This window comes from Pleurodeles waltl, chromosome 4_1 (assembly GCF_031143425.1).
Source record: "Pleurodeles waltl isolate 20211129_DDA chromosome 4_1, aPleWal1.hap1.20221129, whole genome shotgun sequence".
Classification (NCBI taxonomy): domain Eukaryota; kingdom Metazoa; phylum Chordata; class Amphibia; order Caudata; family Salamandridae; genus Pleurodeles; species Pleurodeles waltl.
The window spans coordinates 106955098-106977339 of record NC_090442.1 but is presented as its reverse complement, the minus strand read 5'-3'; the positions used below and the strand labels follow the sequence as shown (position 1 = coordinate 106977339).

Here is a 22242-nt window from a genome sequence, read left to right as displayed (position 1 = left end):
AAATTTGGAAAAAGGCAAAAGAACATTGAATGTAAAGTGCAGACACAGCGTATTTTATTTCAAAAGATCTCGGACAATCACACATGGTAAATTATAGCAAGAATGCAATGGCTAAGATGGATACTCAATAGGATATCCCTTCAAAGGTAGATTTGCGAACAGTCTCACAAAACAAAGTCTGAGCCACGTGCATTATTGAAATCTGGATTAGATTTTTGCCCTGGTGTGGAAGACTTGAATTATAAGTGCTTTATTGTAGTCATTTTCTCACTAGGCTTTGCACAACTGCTATAACCTTTTATCCACCATTTGGGTTTGAAGTGTAGCATCCAGCTGCCTTTCACTGCTCCCTGTGTGTCATTGTAGGGGAAAGTTAATCTAACAAGGGTTGAAATATACCATGTCTGTATTTGTTGTGTAGTCTATGGCAGGCTTTCCTTATGACATCACAATGCTACATACCTAGAGATACTTGCACCATGCAGTTCAACACATAACAGAATTAGCCTCGATGTGGATCACAAATGGTGTCTCTCCTATAACGATAATACTTTCCACCAAGGGGACGACAATGGGAGGAAAGCTTGCCTCTGCATTAGCCAAAGAGGTGCTGAGAAGGGTTGTTATATGGGAGCTGCACACAATTTCAAATGTACTTGGAGGCACTTTCCATGCTCTCTTCCCTCAGCCCCCCTCCCATCATACCTGACATCCCAAAACCCAGGACTATAGAATGAATGAATACTGGTTTTATTCAAACGCTCAGTTACTCTCAAAAGACTGTCCTGGTGTTAAGCTCCAGAAAGCAGATGCATACCAAGAGAAGAACACTTATCAAATACTGTTTTCTAAACTGGTTATGATGGTTGAGTGCTCTGATCTCATGTGGCAGAGTTCCAGTAATTAGCAGTCAAGTGTGAAAGGAATGTACTCCCATCCTGACCTTTTTAACTCGGCACACCTAAGAGGTTGGCAGAGGCCGATTGAAGGCTACTAGCCACGGAGGAATGAATGAGCAGTTTTCAAAGGTATTTGTAAACAGAATTGATAGGCTTTTTGACAGAGACAAACTTTAAAATGGAGAGTTTTGCCACTTGGAGTTACTGCAGCAAACATAGTGACCGACTGCCACTCCAGAAGAAAGATCTAGCATTACACGAGCAGCCATATTTGGAACATGCAGCATGGACTGTTTTAAGTAATGCAAGGTAAACAAAATACAACGGTGCTATGGCTCACCTCACCTAGCTATCTCAAGACCTTTCATCCCGCCCCTCCATAATCTGGCATAAAAATAAATAGCCCGATTCATCACTACCCCACCCAAAGTCATGGTCCATATTCAAATACAATAGGTATTGGTCCCAAACCTTTCCAAGCGAACTATCTCCCACCTCATTATAAAGATAGAGATAGAGATAGAGATAGATAGAGGCCTTGCTTTTGCCCTCCCTCTGTGCCCTGAGGGCTCACCCACCACATCCATTCAAGTCAGTGCAGCTCTTCACACTCATCGACCACCTGGTACAGCAAACATCTAGACAGTAGCTCTCTCAGCACTATCAGCCTGACATGGCTGTGCTTACTCCACACTTGAATCTTGTACCACAAGCTTGATGGGACTAGAGGAGCCAGTAAAGAGACGCCAACTACTGTACACCACTGTGCATAGTGGAAGAGACCTCTGCCAGGCTTCTACCAAACCCACCATCCCAATAGCTCTTTGATCCGCCAACTTACTCCTGACAGAAGATACAACATACAGACACACATGTGATTGCAGTTTAAGATACAGAAGAATTTCCTACCACATGCACTTAAACATATCATCGCACAGTAGTACATGCAAAATTTGCCCATCACTTGTGTGTGTTTCCATCATTAACATAAATCACACAAGTATGCTTTTGCACCAACTGTTGTGTTACAGCGTAACAATTTAATGTGCTTTTACAGCATAGAAACAAATGAAATGCCTTCAGCATTATTGTAAACAAAGGGAATTTTTCATGACACAGTATTACCATTACACACATTGATGAAATAAGGGTGAAAATGGAAGTAATGTGCCACAGAATGAAACAAACTGAAAAGGGGGATACTGACGGGCGAGACAGAAAGTGTCTAGTCGACTGACAGTTTTCCGTCATATTATATACAATATATTATCCCTGGCATACACTTAATGAAACCTGTAAAATGGCCTCACATACCATGCAAATGCAGGACTCCCACCATCTGCAGTCACAATAACTTGAGGACCTTTTTAAAGTTTCAGGTAAGTTTACTTAAAATAATATACCCTAAAGATGCCTTGAATGTGTCCGTGATTGTAGCACACTGACACTAGTTCTACACCACCTGGGCTAATCACAAGGATTACTTGGTCTTGTGAGCAAGTTACACATGTAAATTTACTCTTACACTTAAAAGTAACCATACTACTTCTGGCTGTTCAGAAACTCAGAGCATAAAGTTACTCAAAAGTGTAAACTTACATGTCTCTCGCCCCTGAAAAGGGGGCTGCAGCTAAATTTACGAGTATAAGTTACTATAACCAAAAAGAAACAATAGTAAATCTAGCATCACAAATGGTCAACCTCTGATAACTGTAACACCATCAGAAAGAAATTAATAGTGGCATGGACCTAAAATGAAGCCCATCAGAATTAATATGTTCAGTTATTTAAAATTGTAAAAAAAATAAAAAGAAATAAAATGCAATTTAATGTTAAACAAAAATATAAACACGGAAAATATTTGTTCATTAGAGAATATTTTAATAACCACTTGATTTTTAAAAGTGATCGAAGATTACATTTTATTAAAATAAATTTTAATTAATTCCATGCACCACTTAATTGTTATTAGTGTGAAATAAAATTTTTTTTTCGTTTGGAAGTTGTTTATTTTAAAATTCTGAAAAATAATTTTAAGTTAATATACTTCTATTTCATTCAAAATAATTAGTGGTATAGCATTTCTTCTGAACTGATGTCATTTACAATTGTTTAGAATCCCTTTTTTGCTGTAGTAACTTTAAAAATGCAGTTTGTGAATAGAAATAAGCTTACTCTTTTGTAGGTGAGTGCATGTCCCTCCCTTAAACCCCTCCTTAATCCTAACCTTTAGTATATTAAGTTTCTCCCATTTTCTACCTACTCTCCTCTGTCCCCCACACATTTACTACTAAAACCTACACTTACATGTGTGCAAACTCCACAGGTTGGGGGGTGGGGGGTCTAGTTTGGAGACACAGAAATCTCTGCATAGCAAATTAAAGATAGGAGAGAGGGACACGTGACCGCTGCACGTACTTTTATGAATTTTGGAGTACATTTGTAGAACTACAAAATATACTACAAAATGCAGTTTGTGAATAGGCCTAAATGTGTATTATTGCAGCCTAACGCATTCCACATTTGCTGCTTATCCAGTGTTTTTACAAAGTTGAAAGCATGTCAGACTTGCCTTGTAGAGCACAGCAGCATGGGCATTCTGTTCATCAGCCTGTTTATCCTCCTCAGGGTTCCCTTCCCTCAGAGCTGGTTTCGCACCCAGGATCTGTAAGCGGAGGAAAGAAAAGCAACATATACCTGTAGGTCTGACCCAAAGAGGACCACATTTATTTGGAAGGATAGTTGATGTTAATTAACACTCATAACACACAATCTGTCATCAGTATGACATAGTGAAACATATTACTTTTGCCTCTCACATGCGATGCAGCCTTTGTGTGAACTCTGCTGCAGTAACTATTGTGGCTACCTGCCTAACCATTGCTCTGTCCCACCTACCTTTATGACATTACCTCTACATCGCAAAGCATTGTTTCTGCTGCTTCAAGTCCAGAAAATCATCATCCCTTCCGCCCCATCTCTCTTCTGCCTTTCCCAGCCAAGGTAATAGAGAAGACCGTCAACAAACAGCTGACCACCTTCCTGGAAGACAACAACCTGCTCGACCCTTCACAAACCGGATTCCGAACCAACCACAGCACAGAAACCGCCCTCATCTCAGTCACAGACGACATCAGAACCCTGATGGACAACGGTGAAACAGTCGCCCTCATTCTCCTCGACCTCTCGGCTGCCTTTGACACAGTCTGTCACCGCAACCTAATCACCCGCCTCTGCTCCACCGGGATCCAAGGCCAGGCCCTGGACTGGATCGCCTCCTTCCTCGCAAACCGTTCACAAAGAGTTTACCTCCCTCCGTTTCGCTCAGAACCCTCTGAGATCATCTGCGGCGTACCTCAAGGCTCATCACTCAGCCCGACACTCTTCAATGTCTACATGAGCCCCCTCGCCAACATCGTACGCAAGCACGACATCATCATCACCTCCTACGCCGACGACACCCAACTTATACTCTCCCTCACCAAGGACCCCGCCAGCGCCAAGACCAACCTACAAGAGGGTATGAAGGACGTCGCAGATTGGATGAGGCTCAGCCGCCTAAAGCTGAACTCTGAAAAAACGGAAGTCCTCATCCTCGGCAACACCCCGTCCACCTGGGACGACTCCTGGTGGCCCACGGCCCTCGGCACCGCACCGACCCCCACAGACCACGCCCGCAACCTCGGCTTCATCTTGGACCCTCTTCTCACCATGACTAAGCAAGTCAACGCCGTGTCCTCCGCCTGCTTCCTCACCCTCCGCATGCTCCGTAAGATCTTCCGCTGGATCCCCGCCGACACCAGAAAAACCGTGACCCACGCCCTCGTCACGAGCCGCCTGGACTACGGCAACACCCTCTACGCCGGGACCACAGCCAAACTCCAAAATCGCCTGCAACGCATTCAAAACGCCTCGGCCCGCCTCATCCTAGACGTACCCCGCAGCAGCCACATCTCCGCACACCTGAGACACCTGCATTGGCTCCCAGTCAGCAAAAGGATCACCTTCCGACTTCTCACCCACGCACACAAAGCCCTCCACAACAATGGACCGGAATACCTCCACAGACGCCTCAGCTTCTACATCCCCACCCGCCACCTGCGCTCCTCTGGCCTCGCACTTGCTGCTGTCCCTCGCATCCGCCGCTCCACGGCGGGTGGGAGATCTTTCTCCTTCCTGGCGGCCAAGACCTGAAACTCCCTCCCCACCAGCCTCAGGACCACCCAGGACCACTCCGCTTTCCGGAGACTCCTAAAGACCTGGCTGTTCGAGTAGCGATAACCCCCCCCTTTTTTCCCCTTGAGACCCGCACGGGTGAGTAGCGCGCTTTATAAATGTTAATGATTTGATTTGTACATGATACCTATCTAAGGGTCGCTTCTGTCCCTCTGCTTGGCCATCCTCTGTCACTACTTCACCACTTGCAGAATCAATCACTGCATCTTTCTCTTCTGGTACCTGGCCATCTCTGCCTGGCCATCCACCGCACCAATGCTAAATCAGTCACTGCGTCGTCCTTGCCGTATACCTGGCCATTCACCATCTTGAACTCATCTATCTTTTGAGCCAGAACATTTGTTCACTCTGCCATTACAGAAATATATCGGAAGAAGGAAAATACATTCTGTTTTCATTGTTTAAAGTGTGGCTGTACTTATGCTCTGTGGCCTGCTTTTTAACTTGCCTGCTGGCTCAGGCAGCAAGCATTGGGCTGTCAAAACTTAAATGTAATAAGTTAAGAGGAAGGGACCATTGTTGCATGATCACCCACAAGTGTTGGACCGATGCTGCTGCTTTTTTTACTCTGAAGTGCACTGATGACCCATGCTGACCTGGCCCCAGTGTATGTTCTTTGACCCCTCAAATGTATGTGAAATTGGCTAATACCCGATTGGCATATTCAACTTGCCTGCAAGTCCTTAGTATATAATCTGAAGTGTGCCCAAGACCTGTAGGTTGAAGGTCACACGAGGACTGCAGAACATACTTGTGCCACCACTGCAGTAACAAAGTGAACACGTGGCTCTAGGTCTGGCACTGCAGCCTAGTCAGGCAGCTTTTAAACTGCTAACCTAACATGGCAAAATAAACCCTTTTGCCAAGTCCAAACCTTCCTTTGCAATATTTATAAATCACCCCATAAGGCAGGATGCTGAATATACTGTAGTGAAAACTTGCAAGTGTTTTCACAATACCAAGGCTGGTAGTCCCACTGGCTAACATGGGGTTACACTAGCCCATCCGGTAGTTGCTCACTTCTATTTGGGGCCACCAAATTTTGTACTTTGAGGTATCAAATTAATTGTTACATTAAACATGACATAAAGCCTCATTTCGAGTTTGGCGAATGAAAAAGCACGTCCTTAAACTTTCGACAGGGTGGCCGCCGCCTTTGTGCGACCACCCCGACGAACCTATTAGGAGTTTCCCACTAGGCCAGTGGCCAGAAACCTCAATTTCCGCCCGCCAGCCTAGCGGGAAACGGGCTACAGCATTGTCTCTGGCTCTTAATCAAGCTGACGGCAATGCTGTAGCCTGCAGGGTGCACCAGCACCCTTGCAATGTTCACTGTCTGCAATGCAGACAGTGAACATTGCAAGGGTGCTGGGCAGGGGGATCCCTGCACTGCCCATGCCAAGAGCATGGGCCGTGCAGGGGCCCCCCTGTGGCCCCCTGCAACTGTTCTCCACCAGCCTTTTCATGATGGTGAAACCACCATGAAAAGACTGGTGGAGAACGAGGTCATAATCTGCAGCCCTGGCGTATTACTAACTCCACCACCGCCAGGCCATCGGGATCATGGATTCTGGCGGTGCTGGTGGAACCCTGGCGGTCGGACCGCCAGGATCCATCTGTGGCGATCAGACTGCCACAGCAGCAGCGATCCTGACCGCAACTTGAGGCTGGCGGTAGGAGGACCAGCAGCCTCGTAATGAGGCCCATAGTGCAGAGGTTAGATTTAAAGTAACTTTTAATATTAAGGTGACTATAGAAAGTAACCACTTTTTGCCCCAAGTTACTAGGAGGCATTTCTAATTTAACTACAGCAGTTTTTGCCTAAAACAGCCTACTGCCCTTCTGCCAAGAGGTGTGAATTGCTCCAAGAAGAGTGAACAAAAGTCATGTTGGTGGGATGAGGTGTGACCTCCTCCTGACAGGTTGGCCTGGGGGTTGTGGCCACAGATGATCCAGCTTCAGAGAAGCACCAGTCTCTGATAGGAACATGCAAATCACACTCTAGGTTGCCCTCTCCTATGTGAAGGAAGGAGACTGGCTTCCCTTCCAAAAGGGAGAAAATCAGTTGCAGAAACTGGACACCCCTCAGGAGCGTGCCCACAGCTCTGACTCAGGGAAGAAGGGTTCTCACATCATGGATTTAGGCATGGAGAGGCACTGTGGGATTGTTAAGTTATGATCCCCCAGAAAGTGATGTATGGATGGGCAGGGTTGGTCTGTGGAAATTCTGCCCTCTCTGGTTAAGGAGTCCTCCCCACCCACAAACTCAACATTGGCATAAAAGTGGCACCCCTAGCACCTGGCCTCAAAACACTAATGGACCTGGAAAAAACAGAAGGCTTCTCCTTACTGAACCTGTAGAACTCAGAAAGAGTGGTTGCACCAAGAGAAGCTGCACCTTCTGAATCAAGACAGGTCTTCAAAAAGAGAAGGTGACCCCAAGGTCAGCTGCCAAGTATGCCCAATTTCACTTTGATAGTATCTTCCTCTGACATGACAATTTCAACTGGGCCTATTCCGGTTTTAGTCTTAACTCCTCCCTCTTGGGCAGCTTTCACCTCTGTACCGTCCTCTCTATCCTCTGTCTCATGACCTGCCATTGCTCACCGTGCACCTGTAACCGTACATCAGAACGCTCTGCCCCTACACTTGGCCAACATAATGTCTTCATCTTGCCTGGCAAGTTTTGGCATTCAGTCTTCCTTTTTTGTCATGCCTGTCATCAATTTCTTCATTGCCAAATGATCTCTCATTCGCTCACTCACTCGGTCTCCACCCTGCATCTACAGTATAACCTCTTTGCATTTCAAGAATGACACCTCTTTTATCCTTTTCTCGGCTGTCCTTTCCTTGGACTTTCCTCTTACTTACCTTGATCATATCTTCAGGCTCCTCCCCTTCCTGCACGATCTCCACGTGGGCCTTTGAATTCCTCTCAGTGTCTCGGATCTGGTTGGCTACATCCTTTGCTTTGTTGCGCTCCAAGATGTTCGACTGCGAACCGCTCCAGACAAAGAGTTTCTGAAACAAAAATCAGGTTGAGAATTAGAGCTCAGTTTCCATACATTTGAATATTACTCCCCGAGAAAGGAGGATTTAAAAGAAGACACAAACTAGGGCAGGGTGTCCAGTATAGGTCTAGGAGGGGCTGGATCCTTGGCAGATTTTCTGAATGCCAAAACAAGATAAATTTACAGACAAATAATCAAATGGATCTCATTTACAAAGTCTGTGGGGATCCCGGCTGTAGGAAGACTTAGAGATGACCAAAGTGAACCTAAATTTGAAACACAGGTTTGGCAAAGGTGGACAGGCCATGCACAAGTTAAAAAGTTTAGAAAAAAACTAAAAAACAAACAAACAAAAAGAGCAAGCAGCACTGTTTTGGTAGAGAGCATCTGAATCAGGCTGAAGGTGAATATGGATTGACGTGATATATAGATGTTCAGGAAGAACACAAAGTCTGTCAAAGAACTGACTGGCTCTGTCAGATGCATAACTGAACTAGCGGAGATTCACGATAGATATTCATGGTGTACTGGAAATGTAATGAGACATACAGGCCTGAGAATGTGGCAGAGTACTGGAGCGCCACACAGGCTCTATGGCGTTTGAGAGAAATTACACATCTGAAAGGAGACTGTTGGAGCCACATACAGGCTTACAGAGGAATAACAGCTACAAAGCTACAGAAAGACAAAATCACTCACAAACAACCCCAAGAAAACCCTCACAGTCCCATACATGCCCGACAGGATGACAAAGTGAAGCGTAAGGCTGAGAGGGACCTGCAGCTTAGAGAGGGTCTTACTAGCACATCTAGAGGCTCTGACCAGCAAATCAGATTTGACACACATAGGGGGTTATTACAACTTTGGAGGAGGTGTTAATCTGTCCCAAATGTGACGGATATACCACCAGCCGTATTACGAGTTCCATAGGATATAATGGACTCGTAATACGGCTGGTGGTATATCCGTCACTTTACCGTCACTTTTGGGACGGATTAACACCTCCTCCAAAGTTGTAATAACCCCCATAGACTGTAAAGAGACAGATGGGCTTGCGCAGACTGTAGGAGGACAGTGATGTCCAGTACAGAAGAGCAGAGACAGACACAAACAGGTAATCACACACACATAGTATTGAACAGAAACAACCTGCGACAGGCACACACACAAAGTTAGAACAGTTAGTTGGGCAATCCATCTAGCCCAGTATTTGCACGAAAGGGTTTCATCTTTTGACTGTACACTTTTATTTATGCCATCTTTTATCTATGCACAGAGAATATATGTTTTTTGAAGTAATGGGTGCTTCAACGACCAGGTTCTATGACACGTATAAATACTTCCAATAATGAAAGAGAAACACTGGGCGCTTTATGGTGTCTGAGAGGTGGAGTACACTGACACTGCATGATCTGGAAACAATTCAGCAAAGGTCTGGAAGGCAAGAACTACTGACCAGACACCAGGGATACAAACAGGAAGTCAGGGCCCAGTCACAGACCCACCCTAGAAATCTTAAAAATTCTCAAACACTCAGTCAGTTTTTGTAAAGTGAGGCTACTCACCTGTGAGGGTCTCAAGGCACTCTTTTCCACTTGAATGTATTCTTCTAAGAAGCCCACTGCCTATCCTTTGGAGAAGAACTCTCCCCCAGTCATTCCATGTATCAACAGTAAGATATAGTCAATCTTGCACCTGCAATATTTAGACTTTCGACCCAGACAATACATACTGTTGAAGTGGCTCTAGAAGCAGTTGTTGAGCTCCCCAGATTTTTGCAAGGACCACAATCTATAGTAAGCATGTCTTAGTATCTTTCTTATTTCACATCAGATAAAACAAATTTGCATGGACATAATGAATGCTGGCTTCATGCAAAGGAGAAAAATAAGGATAAATTGTCTAACCGGGGCGGGGCGGGGTACAAAGCAAAAATGGAAAAAATATTTACAAAAAAAAGGAAAAAAACAAAAAGAAATAAATTAATCTTACCTTGACCGCACCGCAGCTCTCTGCTACATTGCAGGCACAGGCCCCCAGCCTGCCTTGCGGCCAATACTGACGCTGCTCCGAGCAGCGTTAGGATTGGCTGGAGCGTCCTGGCTGGGCGCTACAAAACAGAGTGGAAGTCTCTGCCTGCCCTCTCCAGCCCAGCAACACCATGCCGAGTTGGTGAGAGCTCGGTGTGCATGTGTGTTTCGCCGGCCCAAGACAGCCTTTCATCCCCCCATGGCCCCACCCCTTTCAAAATAAAAAAAATAATAAACATTGTTTATTATCATTTCAATTTTAAAGGTTTGCAGCAGCTGCTGCTTCTGGCTGGGGGAGGGGTAGGGGATGGCGACACTCCTCAACCATAGCAGAGAAGTCGCCCCTGGTGTCTATGTTAACAGGAAAAAACAAAGTTAATTTTACGCTGTTGTGGCTATTAAATGAAATTTAGCTTTGGTATCACAGTTCCCTTTCGAGACCGTTACATTAATACAGTCCTACAATGTTGACCTACGCTCCATGATTTTGTAGTATGTCAATATACTGATCATCAGCATTTTGGAAACTATTATCACTGTATCTTATATTCTGCATCCCTGCAGGATGATGTCTGATCCCAAAGAACATATTTTCAATAAACCCTTGTCCATTCATTTATCCTCACTCACAGACCAAGGAAGATAGAGGACTCTTGTGTCTGGCAGGCGGCAGTCTTGATTGGCCCACACCCTAGGCATGGGAACATTAGTGAGCTCCAGCGAAGCCTAAAATTGCTTCTGATCAACATTTGGGATTTGGGTATTGACAAGGCATTTCTGTTCAACTGACAATGTGGTACTCTTTTGATCCTTCTAAGAACGTGGTCCCTAATATGCACTATGCCCAGGGGGGGGCGCAACAGGTGTTTACGCCCACTTTGTGTACTATTTTTTTTATTTCAAAGTATTTTATTGTAATTAGGGGATACCAAGATAAGGGGGCGGAGAAAGAGGGGTTATTAGACAATCATAATGAGAAAGATACTTGTAGAACAAGAGTACATTCAAGAATAGAACCGGATATAATCAACTGGTTACGGATCCAAACAGATTTGTAATTACAGGGATATTAATTGAAGTAAACTCTCGGGGTGGGTGGGGGAATAGGAGAGTGGGGGAGAGGAGTGACATGAAGGTATTCCAGAAAGAGAGAGAAGGATATAAGAGAGAGAGAAAGAGTGGAAAGAGATGTCTAGATCGAAAAACTATTGGCAAGGTGATGGTATGTGCTGTTGCCCAGTCCCTATAAGCGGGGGGGGGGTTGGGTTAGCCCTAACATTGAGGGTGGGAAGAATGTGGTTCAAGGAGGATTTATTTTCTGCATGTATAGGTCGAATCTATTCCATAGTTTTTGAGATGTCTGGCTGATGTAAGCATTGTTACGCTTTATGCGCTATTACAGAAGGGGCCGCAGGCGCTTTTGAGGCCCCGTATGTAATACTGATAGTGCTGGCGGGCATGTAGTGCCTCTTGAGAGGCATTCATAATTTCCATGAGGGGGTGACCGCACGCAAACAAGGAGTCAAACAGGCCCTTAGGAGGTCACTGACAATGCACCAGAAAAATGTGGTGCTCAGTCAGTATGCCCCCTGAGGGCCGCCCTCAGTAGGTGACGAAGGTGGCCCCGTTAACCCCCCCCCCCCCCTCCACAGACAATTCCCCTATCACTTACTGCACCTGCCTGCAGGGAGATCACTGTCCCTTCTTTAAAGTGCACGCGGCTCCCACCTGCCCTGTGAAACGCGAGGCGTGGTAAGCAGGTGCTCTGTATTTCACTGAATGTGCTGCACCCAGAGCAGCCGCGAGTCACGGCTGACGTAGGGGCAGCGCATGATTGTATTTGGGAGCACTGTCTCTTTGCACCTGCTTAAAGGTGCGCCGTGGTAAATACATGGACAACGCACCCCTTACAGAATACAGTCCCAGGTGCTGCAGTGAATTCGCGTTTTCCGAATAGGCCTTTCTCTGCTGCTTTTCCTTGTTTGTTGACCCAGCACTGTGTCCTTGATTCTTGCCAATCTTTGTGGCGATTTTCCTGAATTATAAGCGTTGACTTCAAGTTGTGTTTAAGTTACTTTTTATAGCATCACAAAATTAATCTGTGCCACAGATACTGGCCAGCACTGCCAGTTTATTTTTTAATTTTTTTAAATTTTATATTGCAAATTTCAAGCAGGCCCATCCAGCACTCCGATGAAAGTGCTTCCATCAAAATAATAGCTGCCTGGAATGTGAAAATCTCTCAATATGCCAGGATATCATTCACCAGGAACATGGACAAAAAGACCTCCACTGACCTGGCAGCCTAGCTGACTGTCTGTCCTGCTCTATATTATCATGCAAGTCACTTGTACAGGATGGAGAACCCACTTCTGTACATTATCAGGCAATTGCAAGTCATGGCAAGTTCACTGACCAGAGAAAGAAATAAGGCTGAAGGTAAAGTTTATTTATAAGGGTCATGGAACTCCTAGGTCACTTGCAATTTATTTGAAAAGTACAGCAGAAGTTATTTTAGTCTTTATAATATGTGGGGGCACCATCACCCTTCCCAACAATCACTCAAATACTTGGTGTTTTGCTCTTTCATATAAATGTGGTAGCATTTCTGCAGACACGTAGACTAAGAGTAGAATCTAGTATAAAATTAAATAAATCAAACATCAGTTAGCGAATATCTTGCAAAAATACATGAGAAAAAAAAATATTAGAATCAGACAATCTTCCTAGCACATGGCATAGACCCGCTTTTTTGCTTTGAGACCCAGGCAGATCTGGCAGATTTATAGTGGTAAATCAGACCTTGCTGAAAGGCCAACCTGCAGTAGCTGTTGGGGCACAGCCTTAACATCATTAACATCATTATGCATATAATCTCACTTATACACACAGCTATTTTGTACCGGTGTAACAGCTAGCACTATCTGCACTTTCTCTTGGGGACACCCACGCGAGTAGCCCACAGGTATGAGAAGCACACCCAAAAGGACCAAAAGGACAGAGGACGCACTGTCAATGGAAAGGCCATCACATGGATGGGGCACACATATCAATCAAGAATTTGTAGAGCACGGCTACTCACCCATAGGGTCTCAAGGCCCTGAAGGTAGGTGTGCTGCTCCGTCAAAGAGCCAGGTCTTGAGGTCCTTCCTGAACTGCTTCAGTGATGCGGTCTGCCTGAGCTTGTGGGGAAGTGTGTTCCATGTCCGGGATGCAAGGTAGGAGAGGGATCTTCCTCCTGCTGTACTTTTTCGGATCTTGGGGACTGCTGCAAGGGCGAGCTGGGAAGAACAGAGACGTCTGCTGGGTACATGGAAGGTGAGGTAAGCTGCTGCTATGTTGTGCAGTGCCTTGAAGGTGCGAATCAGGAGTTTGTATGTGATGCGCTTGTTGACTGGGAGGCAGTATAGGTATCTGAGGTGGGAGGAGATTCGGGGGTGTCCAGGATGAGTCTGGCTGCTGCATTCTGGACTCGTTGTAGTCTTGATTGAAGTTTCTTGGTAATGCCGGCATATAGTGCATTGCCGTAGTCCAGTTTGCTGGTGAGGAGTGCATGGGTGACTGTCTTCCTCATGTCGGGGGGAATCAATATGAAAATCTTCTGCAGGAGATGGAGGGTGTGGAAGCTTGATGAGGAGACAGCGTTAACTTGGTGGATCATCGCTGGAGTGGAGTCCAGGATAATGACGAGGTTGCACGCATGGTCCTTGGGGGTGGAGGCGTTACTGAGGGTGGTGGGCCACCAGGAGTCGTTCCAGGCAGAAGGGATGGAGCTGATCACGAGGATCTCGGTCTTGTCCGAGTTGAGCTTGAGGCAGCTGGCCTCCATTCAGGCGGCAACTGCTCTCATCTCGTTGTGGAAATTCCTCTTGGCTTGCGCAGAGTCCTCGGACAGGGAAAGGATCAGTTGGGTGTCGTCAGTGTAGGAGACTATGTTTAGCCCGTGTTGCCTGGTGATCTTAGCAAGCGGGGACATGTAGATGTTGAAAAGCATTGGGCTGAGTGAGGATCCTTGGGACACTCCCCAGCAAGTGTCTTTAGGTTTTTATGTGAACGGTGGTAGTCTGACCTTCTGTGTTCTTCCAGTGAGGAAGGACCTAATCCAGTTCAGGGCTTTGTCTCGGATGCCGGTGTCGTGCAGCCTGTCGCAGAGGGTGGAGTGGGAGAAAGTGTCAAATGCAGCAGAGAGGTCGAAGATGTTGAGTGCAACAGTGCCTCCGTGGTCCAGTATGATGCGTAGGTCATCGGTGGCTGCTAAGATTGCGGTTTCAGTGCTGTGGTTGCTTCTGAAACTGGACTGGGAGGGGTACAGGATGCGGTGTGTCTCGAGGAACTCAGTGAGTTACTGGTTGACGGCCTTCTCTGTTACCTTAGCTGGGAAAGGATGCAGAGGGATGGGTCTGTAGTTCTTCAGCTCCCTAGGGTCGGAGGTGGGTTTCTTGAGTAACTGGCTGATTTTGGCGTGTTTTCAGTCTGAGGGGAAAGTGGCAGTCTTGACGGATAGGTTGATGGTTCAGCAGAGCTCCGGTGCTATGGAGGCGCTGGCCAAGTTGAGGATGTGATGAGGGCATGGATCCGAGGTTGCTCCCGAGTGGACGGAGATCAGTCTTTGGGTGTCCTCTACGGTGATGGGGTGCAAGGTCCGTGGTGGTGAGCGGTGCTGGCGGGCTATGTTTCCTGAAGTCTTTGTAGATGTCCTGGATCTTACTGTGAAAGAAGGTAGCAAGGTCGTTGCAAAGGTCCTGGGAGGGAGGGATGGATGGATGGATGGAGTAGGTGTCTGCCCCAGGGCTCGTGAACTTTTTGGCGATGGCGAAGAGCTCTTTGCAGTTGTCAGTGCTGGTGTTGAAGTGTGCTTGAAAGGAAACTTTTTTGGCAGTTCTGATGTTCCGGTGGTGCGTGGTGATTGGTATTTTGTAGGCTGTGCAGTCTTCGGTGGATTAGCTGAGCCTCCATTTACGTTCCAATTGTAGGTCGGGCATAAAGCACTTGGGTGTTTTGCTCTGTCAATTCCCTGCTGATTTCCTTAGGGAGGGGCTATCTTGTCAGCGCAGTTTGAGAGCCAGCGGTGACAACCCGGAAGGCCTTTGCCCGCAGAACTGGCCCAGGCCTTCCGGCAATGCAGTTTTCCTGGTGTTAGGAATGCCTGAATGAGTGTTGGGCATGTGGTGGAATATTAGGCGAGCCACTTGTGACTTATTGCACAATATGTACTAATGCTGCTAGTACTGAATGATTATTTTTTTTTAAATCACTCTTTTATTGCTTATTTTTAAATCCATATAAATATTAAACTTCAATTGAACTATCGGGACATCCATGGATCTTAAATTTGTGTTTTATGCCACGGTATTAGGTTTTAAGCTATGGACAGCTGATCTTGTTCACACATGCTGTGTCGCTTATTTGCTGTGATGCGTTGCATTATTTGTAACAATTTTAATTAACTGAACAAATTAATTTACTACTAAGATATTAGAATCACTTCAATTTAAGTAAGATTTAGAAATTACTGAGGCTCAGGATGTGTAAAGAAAGGTAAAGAGATACCACTTTTCCTCTAATGATCTTTGGTGTGCACAAAATAAACATGAACAAATGTCCTTTCTGTACCACTGTTGTTTTTAAAACAGATCATATGAATGAGAAGTCAGTTTTTGTTTTTGTTGTGTGGTTTAAACTGCAGATGCAATTATGCTCAGTGACCTGCCTTCCACATCCGCTGCTGAGTGGCTGGAGGCATAAGGACATCCCAACTCAACTGTAACACGTTATTAACGCGGACTAGCTATGTCATTTCGTTGTTACAGGTGACCAGATAAGTCACAACTCTACAGTAATGTGGAAATTACTGACAGGCTTCTAGACAGGGAAGGAAGACTCCCAGTTATTATAAGTATATACTCAAATCATCTGATGGAAGCAGAAACCAGATCGATTCATATGTACTGACTCGGGGATGAGATGGGGCTCACAAAATTCCCGAGATAGATAACACACATTTTCTCATAGAGCCAAGTGCACGGGTGTGCATGCAGAACTTGAAATGGAAAGAATCGACACAACAGATTCTTCATAAACACAAGCACACATATTTTATAGAATCAGACAAGCAAACAGATTCTCTGAGAAACACATGCACCCAAGGTGGATGGACACGCACACACACACACACTCTGTCTCTCTCTCGCTCTCGCTCTCTTTCCACCAGGCTCTGCACGTGTATTACAAATGCATCGTGCCTTTGTTAGGATAATATGGCTTTTGTAATATTTCACTATATTAGCAACGTTTGCAGGTATGTGCTGATTTTTTTTTCACTTTCATAATATCTTTATGTTATTATTACTAATACCTTTGCAGAGCAATATTATGCATAGACCACAGTGGGAAGCAGACGTCTCATCGCTATCATTGTGTATCATACATGTGTAACTCTTAAGGCTCACTCTGTTGAAGAACATGAGAAACCACATCGTTTATTCACACGTTTTGAGCTCTTTGAAAACTTGTAAGGTAGCTCGTGTTTTATCAGCGAGCTAGACAGGAGAGTGATGTGCCGAGTGCCGACTGTAAGGAATGAAGAGTGACCCACCAGTGGGTCTTGGCTGCCGACAAAGTGAGGGCTCATCTGAGGCATGCAGGGATTGGGTACCTCTCCTCAGGTAATGATGCAAGATTTATTTTTGCATATTGTGATAATGTTAGGTGGTCCATTGTTTTTCAGTTTTTTGTTATCCATTTTGCAAAGCTTTATTAATGGTCTCAATTTCTTGCAGTTTTTTTTCTACATTATATGACAGGGATACACAGCGTAATCCATCATCCCTGGGTTCCTGCCTTCAACAAGACACGTGAAGCCCCACCTCCTGTTAAAATGGCATTTCTAGGGCCTCCAACTGGGTTGACGCAGTCTCCTCACTGGACATGCGCAATGAGATAGCCACAGGTGGACGGGTGAGCACCATGCGTATATTCCCAGCTGCATGGGGCCACAGGCTACTTCCACAGGTATGTGACAAAGTGAAATGTCCCTGGTAGGCTAAATGTTTCTCAGGTGCCACAAACACACACATATCTAGGACAGATACGCACATTCTCCCTGGTACTCAGGTGGGCAGACTCTGCAGCGAACAATTACATACAAAAAGACTCACCTCGCCAAGGTCCAGGATGAAGCAATCTCCCTTGTTGAAGCTCGCCCAGCTCAGAGCCACTTCAGTCGCTCGGATATTCTTCTTTCCTTTAACCACGTAGAGTTTCTTGATCTCGGACAGATCAGTGTGGACTTTGTGAAGTCCAGAAGCGACACCGCCTTCCTGTGGAACCAGATTGGATAGTTGGGTCACCATTCTGCGTGATATGCGATTCCCACTGTATCCACCATTGTTACGGTAACTATGTGACTGTCACTACATCACCTCTAGGGCAGGGGTCTATGTGATCTGTGACTTTTACTGCATCACTGTACTAGCGGTCCCAGGGCTCCACTGAATCCCCCAAGATCACAGTGTCCACAACCCCTGCAATTGTGTTTATCCCCCTCATCACAGCACTTCGCGAACCCCGTAACTTCCATACCTGGTACTTGATTCCATTGGGGAAATAGCTCATGAACTTCTCCGACTCATTGCCCTGGGCCTCGCGGTATTGAACGGGCTTTCCATTCAGGTAGGTGTCCAGCTGGGTGCAGAACATGGCACTGGCCCCCTGTTCATCCACAGAGGTGTTCTTACCTAGCATGGGAGAAGGGAAAGAAAGCAGCCTTGAATGGTGGCAGGTTGAGTGAGCTTCAGAAGCTGCTATTCTCTGCCTTGGTCTGTACTTTTAATATGAGCAAAAGGTATTCTGTCAACCCCGCTTCTGCTTAGAAACCTGAGCTTGTGTGTGTCCATGCAGACTATAGACATGCAGAACATGCAATCTGCATAGTCTGCATGTAGTAGGCGTGTTCATAGGATGCAGCTTCCCGCTCGCTGTGGTGCCAAACAGCGGTTTTGCTAACAGAGCTCAGCACATTGCGCAACTCCACACTTACTTTTTACATAACACTCAGTAGTGTCATAATTCCTTGCTCCGACCTCTGCTAATTGTGCGTTTTCCACACCCTGCAGTGCTTTCGCTGCTGTGACATCAGTGACGCGTCCTCGCGCAACTGTGCTTGCCACACGTTAGTGGTTTCTCAAGCACTTCCGGTTTTTTTGCCACATTCCATCATTTCTCCACACCTGACACTGCATTTCTTCACATTGCTGTGCGGTTTTCGCCCTCTGTTCTGCTTTCCGTTTCTTTAAACGTTTTCCCCTGACGTTTCCTCAGACATCTTTCAATTTTTCACACTCTAGCAAACATATCATGTATTTAATATATTCTCCCTCTCCTTGTAGTCTTTTTCCTGCACCACACAGTGTTTTCCACAGACTGGTTTTACCACAGCCATTATATAGGGATTGCCCTAGTGGACAATTCCACCCCGGGACTCAAAGATTATTCATTACCCCTCTTATATCATACTGCATAGTTTTACTGTAGATTGCACAGGCGTCCATTCGTTCTGTGCATATTGAGAAATGTTGGAAACTAAGGGCCCGATTTAAAGGTGAAATCACAATAATCATTACATATCCAAATAGGTACAATGACATTATTGGCCCACCAGGCCCCATGACAAACCAGTAACTTACTAAACCCTCAGGCAGTGGCCTAGTACTACGCAGCATTCCTACGCACTGTACGAAGAAATGAAATGTACCCACATCACACCCCACAATATAGGAACTGTTCCAGTGCTCTTACATAACATGCTTTTGTTACTGCGTCTTTCAGTAACTGCTCTTATCTTTTTAATTCTTCCAGCTACACAGCACCCTATTTTTGATTTATTTCAGCTCAAGTGTGGGAGAAGAACAGGCAAAGGTGTTTGGGACTGGAAGGCCCAGGGATCAAGAGAAATAGAATGGTGTTAACGCCACAAAATCAGATCTCGCAGGGAAACCAGCTTCTTCCTGTGGCCAGGGTTAATTCTCTGCTATTTTTTGTTTTTGAGTGAGTCAGGTGTCTCGCCCAGCCCAGAGTGAGTCACCTGTGCCTAGAGGCACATGGGTGCGGCAGTGGTGTGACTTCAGTCCCGGGAGTGGCAGGCATTATCCAGATTCTGCTCGCTTTCTAAGAGGAAGAAAGGCAGAGATGCTGTTGTGAGGCCAGCCATTGTTTAAAAGAGAATCAAATCCTTGTTTCTAACACTGGCTGGTTCCACTGCGCCCAACCACCGGCCACACAAACCTGCTTCTCTGGGCTAGCCTGCTAGCCGCAGGGCAGACAAGCCCCGAAAGGCAGAGCCAATAACTCACTGCAAGGTGCTTTGAAAAATACGTAGAAGGATTATTTTTTATTATGTTGGGTAATGTTACTAGAAGTTTTAGAGTGCACAAACAACTCTAGGGTCTTTCATGCTAGGGAGGAGACTGGGAATGTCAAAGTCTAACACTGTAGTTATCAAGAAATATAAAAATACAAATTCTAAAAGAAAAATCAAGAAAAAGAAAATGGTTGGAGTGTGCTATCAATAAGTGATGTTTTCAGTTTCTTACTAAGGGACAGGCGAGGATAGGTTTTCCCAAGCTGAATGGATTGGCATTCCCTAAAGTTGTCAAAAATAACTCATTGGCACCTGCCAGAAAATACAGATGTTCTGAGTCGGACCAGTCAGTAAATCAATGATATACAAGGAATGAAACAAGGGAAGGCGGCTGCATGAACATCAGCAAAGGGCTGAAGAAACTCTACTCTCAGGCTGACAGCGGCCCAGGACCTCCCCGTATGCTATGTCGAAGTGCTCACAGTTACCTGGTCAGGGCAATTGTGTCGGGTAAACTAAAGATTTCATAAAAGTAAGCTTCCGCCACGCTTTGGTAGAAGGACCTGGGTTAAAGACTTACATGTAGAGCCATGGACAGCAGACCATAAAGTGAAAGAAGGGGGAAAGGAACAGGGGAAAGCAGCAGAGAAGCACCAAAAGCAAATAATAAAAAAAAAAGGGATGACAGACAATAGGTGTTAGTGTGACAAGAGATCATCAGCAGAAAGAGTGTGGCAGACCCACGGCTGCATCGACAGTGGGATTCCTCTGGTCTGTGAAGAGGGAACATTTTAGTGGGAGCATGATGACAATACATCGGAGTCCACTTTCCCTTAACTGAATGAGCTCTATATAAATTAACAATGTTTTGGTACAGATTCACCCCATACTAGTTCCTGAAATGACAAACGCAAATCAGATCACTTTGTAATTATGAACTAAAATATACGTTGTGTTGTGGCCTCTTTCTATCTTATGCATTCTCCCCACTACCTTAATGTTCCCTGCTGCTCAGCCAGGGAGTGAGGTAATTGTATGGTTGGAATGCTGACAGTGTTCGTGCTTGGATGAGTGGACAGTTGGAGTGAGAAGGGCTGACCGGCAGGATGCTGCTCCTGGTGGGGCTTTATCTGTAACCTACAACTAAGCTGATAAACCTACCTCTTTTATAACCTATGAGCATCCTTCATTGATTACAGCACGTGGGTTGAAAAAACATGAGAAATAAGTGTTTGCAGCATGTGTAGCTGCAAATCACATGTTGCACGCACTCCTGCTATGTAGGGTCACAATGTGACAAGTTTTTTTTTTCCAAGATCAAATTTCAGTTTCATGGTGGCTTGTGGTATCTTCTGTACATCAAACAATGTGCCAAGGCACAGACCCAACCTCAGAACGTTTTTTTCCTGCCATCTAGTTCAGATGGGCTTGGAGTGCTCTGTTTTCATTGCAACTAAAATCGAATTATATATATATATATATATATATATATATATATATATGTTGAATAGCCGCAAAAGAACACAGCACCGAACAGAACCGACCGAGTTGACAGATGTCCTGATGAACATCAAGGAGCATTACACGTGAGAATGACCAGTTTTTAAAGGAGGGGGTTAGTGGAATACTCCATTTACCATGTTTGTTCCTCTTGCAACAGCAAGTTCTGTGGTCAAACTAACACTTGGTCTGTGCTGTCTGCTTACCGGGGAACCACAACAAGACTCCCTGCTTGGGTTTGTAACGCATTACAGTCAAAGAACACAATCTAGCACAACGGGAAGGAAGGAGGGTGCACTATTCCGAAATGCAGTGCCAGGGCTCCCGTGAGTCCTCGCATGCAGCTGTATCCGAGAACTTGGATTTCCATGACAGGAGGGCAGGCCTATCCTGTATATCGGAGGAACAATAGGAGCAAAGTCCCGTTTCTTTGGCATATGGAGGCGTAAGACTCTGGAGAAGCTGCATCTCCAGAACCACCCGAAAAGCCCACACCAAGTACAAAGACCACACCCAGTATCTCACGGGCGACACCTAGGACCAGTCCCAGCACCCCAACCTCAAACGATGTAACATCACACATCAAGATTTATCACTTCAGGGGATCAGCTGCAAAATAAATCTCAACTCCATCAGAAGAAGCAGACCTGAGAACACCATGTTTTGACTGATGAACCAGCAACAAATAAGCAATGGTAAAGACTATGGGTCTGTCCTTACTGTAGTAATAAATCTAAACACAGACATTCACAAATGCGGTTTGAAAGCATTATAAGCACAAATGTTTATCACTTTAATGCCTGTCCTGCTGCCTTTGCCAATGCTGATAAAAAGTAGCACAAATATTACTTTCTGTGTAGATAAAGAACTGACTGTGATAAACAGCATAGATGTTTGATTTTCAAATTTTGAATAACCCCTCGTGCATTCTAAAGAAAGCAGAATGCTCATCACCAGGTGAGAGAATGAGGTCAGAGAGTAATACTCCTCTGTGTGGAGCCAAGCTAAAGCCCACTCTATGCATGCTTTAAAGAATTGCTAAAAAACATGTCATTCAGAAAGCTGCTCTGCCAGGCCAGAACTAAACTTACCTTTCCTTGATAGGCTATTTTATGAAACATTTACAATAGTCATGTACTAATATTTGGGGTATTTTTTTCATTCACTAACACACTGTTTGGGAGATCATTTAGAATACGTGAGAAGCT

The 22242-nt window shown here is 45.3% G+C and overlaps 1 protein-coding gene across 1 annotated transcript in view; it reads right to left on the bottom strand.

The window, feature by feature from the left end:
• CAPG (capping actin protein, gelsolin like) overlaps nucleotides 1-22242 on the bottom strand; it is a 59972-nt gene that overhangs the window by 3858 nt on the left and 33872 nt on the right. The window contains exons 3-6 of the mRNA XM_069227845.1: nucleotides 17758-17912; nucleotides 17334-17495; nucleotides 8007-8156; nucleotides 3472-3564 (exon numbers count right to left, since the gene is read on the bottom strand). Of these exons, the coding sequence (XP_069083946.1) occupies nucleotides 3472-3564; nucleotides 8007-8156; nucleotides 17334-17495; nucleotides 17758-17912 (560 nt within the window). The remainder of the gene's footprint in view (nucleotides 1-3471; nucleotides 3565-8006; nucleotides 8157-17333; nucleotides 17496-17757; nucleotides 17913-22242) is intronic.